The 10,904-nt window shown below is 42.0% G+C and overlaps 1 protein-coding gene across 1 annotated transcript; it reads left to right on the forward strand.

Annotated features, from left to right (window-relative positions):
* Positions 1-5,858: 5,858 nt before the first annotated feature.
* LOC149324451 (uncharacterized) lies at positions 5,859-10,039 on the forward strand (the record flags this gene model as incomplete). Its single annotated transcript, XM_089565527.1, has 2 exons — positions 5,859-6,687; positions 10,035-10,039. Coding segments are annotated over 2 exons (834 nt in total), but the record flags the coding sequence as incomplete, so codon positions are not given.
* Between the last annotated feature and the right edge of the window lie 865 nt (positions 10,040-10,904).

Genomic DNA, 10,904 nt, shown 5'->3' on the forward strand with positions numbered 1-10,904 from the left:
TCGATCCACAGAAACAGCGCTACTTACACAAAAAGAAATAATAATAGATAAATTTCAAAATAAGGAAATAGTTGCAGGTATCTACATAGATTTCACAAAAGCGTTTGATTTATTAAGTCACAAAATTCTCTTACATAAAATGGAAACCTACGGTATCCGTGGAAAAGCACTAGACTTAATGGAATCATACCTCTCCCATAGAACACAGTATGTAGACTTTAAAAGCTCCTTGTCCTCAGTACAGAATATCTGCACAGGAGTTCCCCAGGGAAGCATATTGGGTCCGCTTTTATTTTTAATTTATCTAAATGATATTGTGCATTGTGAACCTGATAGTACATTTGTATCTTACGCCGATGATACTTCAGTGTTCATTTCTGGGAAATCAGAAGATGATATTGAAGAAAAATCAGGTAGAACAATTAATGCATTAAATACATGGGCACAAGCAAATTTTCTGAAGATTAATCCTAAAAAGACTAAAATAGTGTTGTACTTGCCGAAAGGGAAGGTATTGTTTAGGCCACTCAATGTATGTTTAAACCATGATCCTGTGGAGATAGTGGATTCTGTCAAAATCCTTGGTGTCGTGTTTTCAAAACACTTGACTTGGAATGATCATGTGGATTATATCAGATCCAAAATATCTTCAACTGTCGGAGTTTTGTCGCGCCTGCGCACCATTCTTCCTGTCAAAATTAGGCTGTTGCTGTATAACTCCTTAATTCTATCTCTCTTACAATACTGCATTATCGTTTGGGGTACCACCGGTATCACGAACATGACAAAGTTGCATCTTCTCCAAAAAAGAGCTGTGAGATGCATTGCTGGTGTTCCGTATTGTTTCCCTACGAGTGACCTCTTTTTAAAATATGAAATCCTGCCAGTCTTAGCTTTACACGAACACAGACTTTTAATGAGTTTCAAAAGTGCTTCGCGGAGCAATGAAAATTATGTTGGTAATTTGGCAGAACTTGCAAAAAACACCCATATTCCACAAACCAGAAATAAAGAAATGTGGCTAGTTCCTACACCTAGAGCATATTACTCACAACAATCTATCTCGTATACACTGCCAGTGCTATTAAATAACTTAAACAAAGAAATGTTTGACCCTTTCCAGCATTCAAATACCGTTATTAAGAAATTTTTTCTGAACAAGTTTGTGTCATGACGCTGCATGTATTTTTATGTTGGTACTTTTTGCCTTTTTTTCAAGGTGTGTTATTTTCTTTTGTGCTATAATGTATAGCGCAGAATTTATTGCCGCTTGTCTGTTGCAATGCCAGCGTGAAAAAAGGGGGCAGGACCTCTGTCAAGCTTTCGAGCTTTTAGTCCTGTCTCCTTCTCTAATATAGAGAAAATAAAAGGCTGATTGATTGAAGCAATGCGCCACTGCTGTGCTAGGGCAGTCGGCGAGATTTGGGTTCTTTGGAGTGCGCTGCCACTCATGTAGCCCTCACCGAAGAGCCTCTGGCGAATAATTGAGCTGCCGCCGTACATTGTGGCACATTGCTAGGTATTTATATCCTTGTCAGACCCCGCGTACTTTCCAAAGCGAAGTTCTCTCTTGTGGAATTCCTAAAAGTCCTTCACTTCTGCCACGAAAGTGGCAAGGGAAGTCAAACACCACTCACTAGGACCCCGTAGAGTCAGCTTTTCATGAACTGTGAAACCAAGGCGACTCTCCGAGCAACCTTCCGAGACAGTTCATTTGTTGAACTCAGATTTCTGCTTTCAGTGCCTGAACAGGTCTCAAGCGTCTGGTGCCTTTGTACGACATTTCTTTTAATTTTGGAGTAGATACGCAATTTGTATTTTAGGTATTGAGTACACATATGCTATAAAAGGTTGATTCATCTTTAAAAGGACCCAGAGGCCCGTAGCAGATAGCCTGCTTTCTCTCGTCTCCTGTTTTAGCACTGGCGCATAAAACCAAGTAGAGTGGCCAAGTCAGCTGCCCGCAAGAAGTACTTCGCAGTAGGCACCTTACTAAACAAGACTTGTAACTGTGCCGCTACTGAGCACCCCAGCGACCCCGTAGTAAATCACTAATCAGTCTTTACTAACATAATCAACTTCATACTTCAGAAGAATATTCGGTATGTGAAGCCTCGAGAAGCTACAAAACCACTCAGCAGAAGAGCAGTGTCAAAGTTATCACAGAGGCAAAAAAAAAGAGCTATCGCAGCTTCCTCGCAATAGGCCTCATCACCGCGGTGTAGATAGTCTGGACAATAGATCATGATTTCTGCTTCTGTGAATCAGGCGTTGGGCGCAATCTATCACTTTATCAGTCATGTTGCCATGGAAATCTCCAGAAATGGTTCGATTATTTGGTTTTCTTTGAGGTTAGGATTAGTGGAAGGGCCCAGGCATAGAGGAGTGCTCGCCGCCCTCAGCCCGGCCGGTATCCGATTTCTCCCTAATCAACAAATCATTCAGAACGAGTAACTAAATATGTCGCAGTTTTTTTTATTTTTCCAGTCAAAGGAAGTGATGCAAGCGGTTCTCTTCCTGCTCTGTAATTTCTTGCGCTTTTTCACAAGCATTCGAAGTAATGCCACGGAACCAGAAACACCCGCTTATCTCGTGAGAGCTGCACCCACTGTCACCTAATGGTGGTCTTCGCAGGATGAAAGCACAAAATGGGTATGTCTACAAAAAGGGAGAGTTTATTCCGTCAACTCACCGGCGCTGCAACGGCATCGCTCATGTTCACAGCAGTGAGCGGCGCCTGCCCGCAAGGTCATTATCGGCACCCTTTTGATAACCAACAGGCGCCGCCACTCTACGGCGCGGTGGACTTCTACCGAGGGTAATAAACAACTGTCCCCGTTCTTTTCTCCTTGTTTTGATAATCCGTAGTAACCGAGTTGTCCACAATTTACGATAAATGCGATCGACGATGACTATTGACTCATAACTATATTCTCCGCGGTGTGAATCTGTGTAAATTGCAGAAAGTTAAACCTTGATTTGCAACTTAAAAAAATGGAACGAATAAAGTGAGCTGAAGCAACAATTAATGAACAAGGGTCCCTGTAAACAAAGGGATTAATTTATAAACAACTGATAGCATACGTTGCTAACAAGGCCAAGTTCTAAATATACTGCCAAAGACAGACCAGAAAAAATTGTTGGTTCTGCGCATCAATCACGGCAAACTGCGTTTCATCTCAACTCATGCATAAATCAAGAAAATATATAAACTGGCACTGCGATACTTTTGCTGTCACTCGCTGTTGCAATGAATGCGTAATTTCAAGACAACGCTTCAGACTGAACAAGATATCATCTCTATATAAACAAAATTCATACGATAGGTCTTCAACTTGTTATACAAATGCACGCGTCCAGGGTAATGCTTTACCGGATTACAATACCTCTTTTTCCCCGGTCACAACATAGATGAGCTGGTAACACAGGACGGCAGGCTCCTGTTACCGGTACGTTTCTTATTTCACTAGGTAGCAGAGCAACTGCCGGCAAGAGTCTTGTTTGCGACTGCAGCTCTTTAAACATAGTAGAGCAATGAACAAGTCAAGATTTAGCATTTGGGTAGCACATGAAGAAGTCTTTCAAGAATAAAAATAATTAACAACTGAAACTTAATCCGTAATTTATAATCTGAAGAGGTAATATATCCACTATTAACGAGCGTTTTAATCTCTCTTCGAAATACTGTGGCTTTCAGGCGGCTGCTGCTTACAGCTTCCAGTATTCTCACAAAATGGCTCTGGTTCTGTTCAGATGCAGTGCCGGTGGTACAGCAGCATCAGTTTAGTCCTCCCGGCGAGCCGTAATTTATTTGAATACAAAGCTATAGGGTGAATGAGCCGGCCTTCGCTTACTTTCCGGGGTGCTGCTGTATTATTCTTGCAGTGGTGAATGAGAATCAAAATACTAGCCTGGCGTATGTCGCGGCCTGCTCCTTTGTCAAGTTGATGACACGTGCGAGATATAATCTTTTCTTCGCTAGTAATGAGAAAGGCACAGGCAGAGGTGTGGCTCATGATACTCATCGTACGAGGAGAAAGGTATAAAAAAGACAATCGTGGGACATTGCCATTTTAGAATCTCTTAGGTGCTGAACTTCAGCCATATAATCTAAAACTGAAGAGGTGGACGTGGTCCATGGTTGCAGAAGAATGATGGATCAGTCCATCTCCTCTGATACTGGCCTCGAGCACAAAGTTTTTTGACCAGAATCGGAAGGCCGCTGTGGCCGAATTGGATTCAGGATCACGCATTGGGAGGAGTTGATGGAGTTTTCCTGATGCTGGCTTCTTCTGTAACAAACATAATTTTCGAGACCTACCAGGGCGCGGCGATACTTGTGATCGTTTGTTACACATTTTCGTAGAAGCTCTGACATCTGGACACATCGGTGGGCACCGCAACCGCGTCTAAGGCATGCATCTGAAGGATCATATGTCATCGGTTCCAACACTTGTCTCAAGCTAGCCTCTAACTTTACTGAAACATTCAAGCTATATGGAGAGGGAAATCCTATGACACCACACGGAACGTTTTACGGTGAACAGTTGCACAAAATTTTGATGCGGATGTAGTCGGCAATGCTGCCACCCCATTCAGGTCAGCCTTCGATACCATCCCGAGGATCACCGTTTTCCCGTCACTCTTTTTGACGCCACACTCATATGGTATGATTAATCCCAGTATTATTCCTGGCGTTACGCTGCTGAAAAAAAGTTTTATGATGCAATAACCTCATAGAGGCTTCATCATAGAATGTCATACAGTTTATGCAATATATCATACAATTTCTATGTTATCTTATGACATCTCTATGATGTCTGTATGATTTTATAGAAATGTATGACATTCGTATGATAATATTCTATGATTTGTATGATATGTCTAAGATATATGTATGACAAACTGTATGAGTTTATTGCATCATACAACATTTTTCGGCAGGGTATCTAGCTCGTTACATTAATTAGCAGGTTTACTAGCATTATAATTGCGTGGCCTCGTCATTTCTGTCACGTGACTCATCGAACTGTGGCGTCATATGGTGCCGTGTTTGCGGACATGGCCATGAAAGTGAGCCGTCCAATGCTATCACATTAATAAACCATTTTCAGTTAAACTCTTGTGCCTTACCCTCCTTCAAAAAATTGTCATTCTATTGTTTGAAGGAAAGCTATTGAGTAGGGGTGTGCGAAAATTCGAAATTTTCGAATATATTTCGAATATTATATTTTTAGTATTCGAATTCGATTCGAAATCCAAGTATTCGTGTTGTTTCGAATATTCGACACGACGCGAATATTCGTATCTAGCCGAATATTCATTGTGAGCACCGGCGTTCATTTCGATCCGCAAGCCCTATCGACCGATACATAACAACATGGCGGCGCCTACACAGAAGGAAAATTCTTTCTTCCCCCAAGGGCCATGCCGTAGCTGACTGCGCTGGTGAGCTTTGTGGCTATACCGGCGAAGCTGGTATAGTCCGAGCTGTGCACGAAGTATCTCGCAATACGTGCCAGGTCAGTGCCAAGTGAGAGGGCAATTTCTGTGGCTGGAGGAGTCGTTTCAGTAAGAAGGGAACCACTTCTGCCTGACCATGTGGTGCAGCTGGTTTTCCTTCACGACAACCTTTTACGACCTCCCAACAACGCGCTTTTGTGCTGATGGCAAGCTAGCCTTAATCAATGCTGTGTACTAGCCATCTTCTCTGATATTTCCACTCTTCTAAGAATAATGTTCGAGACTTTGATACTTTTTGCGCAGCCACACACACCTTTTCTGTTCATTTAATCATCGATAGTTGAACTGTGATGTTCGTCGGTGCCCAAATAAATGTTTTGTAGTGATTAAATGCGTATGTCCTCGACACGATGTGGTTCACCAATGTCTTTCGTTTTTTCATCCTTCAGTTTCCTGTCCTCTGCACTGGCAGCATCGCTTCAGATCCAGTTCTGTGCCACGATGGAATCCCATCAGCGCTTTTTGACTGGAGTGCGCCGGCGTCAAGCGACAAATGCTCTAGCGGCCCATGGAATGCTTTCATGACGCAGCTGATCACCGCTTCGCAAGATTTTTACCCCGGATCGACATCGACGTCAACCATCGCAGAAGATATAAATGGGATGCACCGTCGCCACCCCTTCAGTGGGCATGGGAGCAGCGACACGATGTGGTTCACCAATGTCTTTCGTTTTTTCATCCTTCAGGTTAGTCCAGTTTCATCCAAGCGTTCAAATGATGTCTGCCTCGTTATGCTCCCTTGCCCACAAGTGCTGTTGGAAAATGTATGCCAGTGTTATTGTGTGCTCAAATTGCTCTTGTCCGGAGACGTTGAATTAAACCCTGGCCCTGGCCATAGCACTCGTAGCAACACTCAGAACCCGACGCCCGACTCTGACAGCGGTGCCATACTCACCCTTCTGGAAGATCTAAGAATGCGCTCAACAAACATTGAACAGGGGCAGGTCGAAATATTGAACTCAATTAAAACTATTACATGCAATCAAGAGGAACTAGACGTGAAGGTTACTGATATTTCAAACAGGCTTACCAATGTTGAGACCAAACTTGCGGGTTTTGAATCCTTCCGTCAGGACCTGAATGCTCTCAAAGCAACTGCTGAATGCCACGCCAAAGAAAATTACTCATTAAGGGCCCGAATGAATGACCTCGAAGATAGATCGCGTAGAGATAACCTCTTATTTTTTGGTATATCTGAAGACGCTGGAGCCACCGAAACATGGTTGCAATCAAGAGAAAATTGTGAATGCAATACAGCAAGAAATGTCAATTACCATTTCTAATACTGATATCGCCCGGGCCCACCGAATCGGCATTGCAGACCCTACCAAAACGCGACCAATAATGGTAAAATTTTCCAACTACAAAACAAAGCAAATGCTTTTGAACGCTCAGTCTAAACTGAAAGATTCAGATGTTTCTGTCTGAAGATTTTAGCCCATCTACAAGGCATGCTAGAAAAAAACTGGCAGAATTTGCGAAGGAAACTGCGCCTAACACGCGCTTTAAACTGAGGCACGCACGGTTATTCTTAAACAAGAAATGCTACACCTATTGTGCTGAAAGTGATAGAGTTTGTGAAGAAACTAGCCTGTATGCTACTACTTCACGTGTTGATTCTAGTGCCGCGGGCGGTTCTGATGATTCGAGATAGCTGGCTGGGCGCTTTCGTCCGCGTGCGCAGCCGATCTCTGGAATTTCAGTGCTTTTCACCAATATACGCAGTGTTGTGCGAAATCGTGATGACCTTTCCTGTGCCGCCGATACCACATCGGCCGACATTATTGTCTTAACGGAAACATGGCTGAATGATTGTGTTAAAAACACGGAAATCCTCGCTACCGAAAAGCGGTACTCCATATTTCGCCGTGATCGCGCAGTCGCACGGGGTGGCGGTGTTCTGCTCGCCGTCTCGGATCATCTTGATAGCCTTCACATTGATATTCCTACGACACTGGAGTTTTTATGTGTTCTGATAACGACTGAATATCAAAAACTTGTATTTTGTGCATGCTACCGTTCGCCTTCCACTGGGATTGGTTTTTCCAGTGAACTTCATGACACGCTAAGCGCTGTGTGTGCCAAATTTCCGAATTTTCCTGTTTTTTTATTTGGTGATTTTAATTTCCCTAATATTGCCTGGTCTAGCTTTCCGTATTCCACCACCAACTCTACGTCAGAATTGTCTAATTTTTTAAACGTTTGTTCAGACTTTTGCTTAACTCAGGTAATAACGCAGCCTACTAGGGTCACATCTTCAACATCCAATGTATTAGACTTGTTGCTAACAACAGCCCCTGATGCTGTATCTACCATTACCTACTTATCAGGTATAAGCGATCATTCTTTATTACATGTCATGTTGAACTTCCCTGCTCGAACGTCGTATAACAATATAAAACTAATATATGATTATGCTAAGGGAAATTACACTGCGATCAATAAAGCACTTGAAGACTTCCTTGACGAATTTCTGGCAAACTTCAACGATAGATCTGTAAATACAAATTGGCACCTTTTCAGAAACAAGCTTTGCGATCTGGTCGACCTGTATATTCCTCGAAAAAAGCTTTTAACCAACCGGCAGTGTCCATGGTACAACCGCTCATTAAAACGTCTGGCAAACAAAAAAAGGAGGCTTTTCCGCAAAGCGAAGTCGTCTGGAAAGCGTGAGCACTGGTCAGCACTCCAAAAAACTGTTAACATTTATAAGAAGTCTTTGAAGGAATCGAAGCACTACTACTTTAATGTGACGTTGCCGACGCTTCTAACGAGCAACCCCAAAAAATTTTGGAGTAGTGTCAATCAACGAGACCAGTCACTTGTATCTCTCGTTGACTCTCTATCACACCCTATTCCAAGCACTGACGTCGCTGGCATCTTTAATGAGACCTTTAGTGCAGCGTTTTCAAGTACTGCAACTGACATTACTGATATTAGAGACTATGCATGTAACATAAGCTTTCCAATGGACCCTGTCAGGTTTAGTTATGAAGGAATTATTAACATAATTAACAATCTGAAAATTTCCTCTTCTTGCGGCCCTGATAACATTAACACCAAAGTACTGAAGAATACTAAAGTGTACTCCGCAATTTTTTTACTGAAGATATGTGAACAATCGCTTCAAACAGGAGATATACCACACGAATGGAAACTGGCTAAAGTGATTCCACTCCCTAAATCTGGCGACAGACATTCACCCCTGAATTAACGTCCAATATCATTAGCTTCCATTTCCTGTAAAATCATGGAGCATATAATTTTTTCTCAGTTAGCTAGTTTTCTTGAATCATTTTCGTTTTTCACACCTACACAACATGGTTTCAGAAAGCAGTTTTCCTGTGAAACACAGTTATTATCCTTCAGCAACGAAATTCATTCGATTCTTGATGAAGGTTCAGAGGTCGACGTCATTTTTTTAGATTTTTGCAGGGCTTTCGATAAAGTGTCCCATAGTCTTCTGTTGTATAAGCTTGCTCATCTTCATATCGACCCAAATGTTCTAGCATGGATTCGTTGTTTTTTAACTAATCGCTCGCAGTTTGTCTACGTTAACGGTCTTCAATCCTCTTCTATGCCGGTTACGTCTGGGGTACCACAAGGATCGGTATTCGGACCCTTGTTATTCCTTGTGTACATTAATGATCTGCCTAACAATATAAAATCCTCGATCAAACTTTTTGCAGATGATTGCATACTGTACCGTGAAATTAAAAACACTAATGATGTCAACTTATTGCAAGCTGATCTTAACTGTATTACAGACTGGTGCATTAAATGGAAAATGGTTTTAAACACATCAAAATGCAAAACCATGCGCTTTTCACGTCAAGGCGTCTCGCCACCAGCCTCTTACAGTATCAACAGTGCTTCGTTAGCCCCGGTTACCTCGTATAAATACCTTGGTGTACATCTGACATCAAACTTATCCTGGAACCAGCATATCACCTACATTACTGGAAACGCTAACCGCATGCTTGGTTACATAAAAAGAAGCTTTTCTAATGCACCCACTTCAGTCAAACTCCTTCTGTATAAAACACTGGTTCGTTCGAAGCTTGAATACGCCGCGTCGATATGGGATCCTCATACTAAGTCACTTATATCTGTTTTGGAAGCTGTTCAGAACCGTGCCGCTCGTTTTATTCTTCACGACTATGGCCGTACATCAAGTGTCACACAAATGAAAAGCACATTGTCACTACCATTACTTTCACTGCGCCGAAAAATTTCACGACTCTGTCTTTTTTTTTAAGATCTACAATTTCAATCATGTTTTGAAAAACGCTTTGCTCATTCCACCCACGTATGTTTCATCGCGCATTGACCATCCACGCAAAGTGGGCGTTCCACCTTGTCACACTACTGCTCGCCAAAATTCTTTCATTCCAACTACATCATCCGAGTGGAATCACTTGCCAGCAGATGTGGCACTCACCGACGATCTCGAGCATTTTAAGAAAAAGTTGAGTGCCTTCTTTTCTTGCTCATGACATGTGTGCCCTTAGGTTAGTAGTGCGACATGAACTCTGTGTTCTTGATTTGTAGTTTTGTTTTTGTTGGGTTTTGTTCTCTTTTCTCGTTTTTTTTTTTCTTTCCTTCTTCGTTTAGGCTTCCATGAATTGTTGAAATTTGTAATAACTCAGTGCAGTGAACAATATGTAGTCCTGTAACCCGTGATCGTATTCATTTTTGTTATCTGTGCTTGTTCCACTCCCCTCAATAATGCCCTCAGGGCCATGAGGGTATTTGAAATAAATAAATAAATAAATAAATAAATTATTCGATATTCGATTTGATATTCGGAGCTAAGTATTCGTATTCGATTCGTATTCGAAAAATTTGATATTCACACACCCCTACTATTGAGCAAAAAAAATTGTTTCAAATCTATCGTCCAAATTACTGTCGTTGATAAGAACGGCGTGATTAGAGCACAGCGTTGCAAATAACCACGTGACCGCTACTTCCAAGTTTTTTACTTCACGTTTTCACTGCAAAGAGCAGGCAAAATTTGATAGAAATCATATCGCATCAATTTTATTTGCACACGCACGCCATTTCAAAAGAAAGCAAGAAGAGATAAATAAGTTCTCAGTTCCGGAGATAAACGACATGGTCCCAGTGCCGATGATATTAGCAAACTGTACGGCTCAGTCACACGGACTATACTCTCCCAAGTCTGCACATCCAAACAAGCTTTCTTCTGAAACAGCTTTAGCTTAGATGCCCTAAAAAGCTGGTCAGACATTTTGCTGTCTGGGTCAATTATAGGCGTTACAATCTACCTGCTTGAGCGACGTGCCGAACAAATGGTCGTGGATAGTAATACTTCGCAAAGTGCCTATACACAGTGTGTTATAAAACCGTCATTTCGA

The sequence above is a fragment of the Amblyomma mixtum genome, unplaced genomic scaffold (assembly GCF_055824585.1).
Source record: "Amblyomma mixtum isolate Tamu unplaced genomic scaffold, ASM5582458v1 scaffold_32, whole genome shotgun sequence".
In the NCBI taxonomy this organism is placed as follows: Eukaryota; Metazoa; Arthropoda; class Arachnida; order Ixodida; family Ixodidae; genus Amblyomma; species Amblyomma mixtum.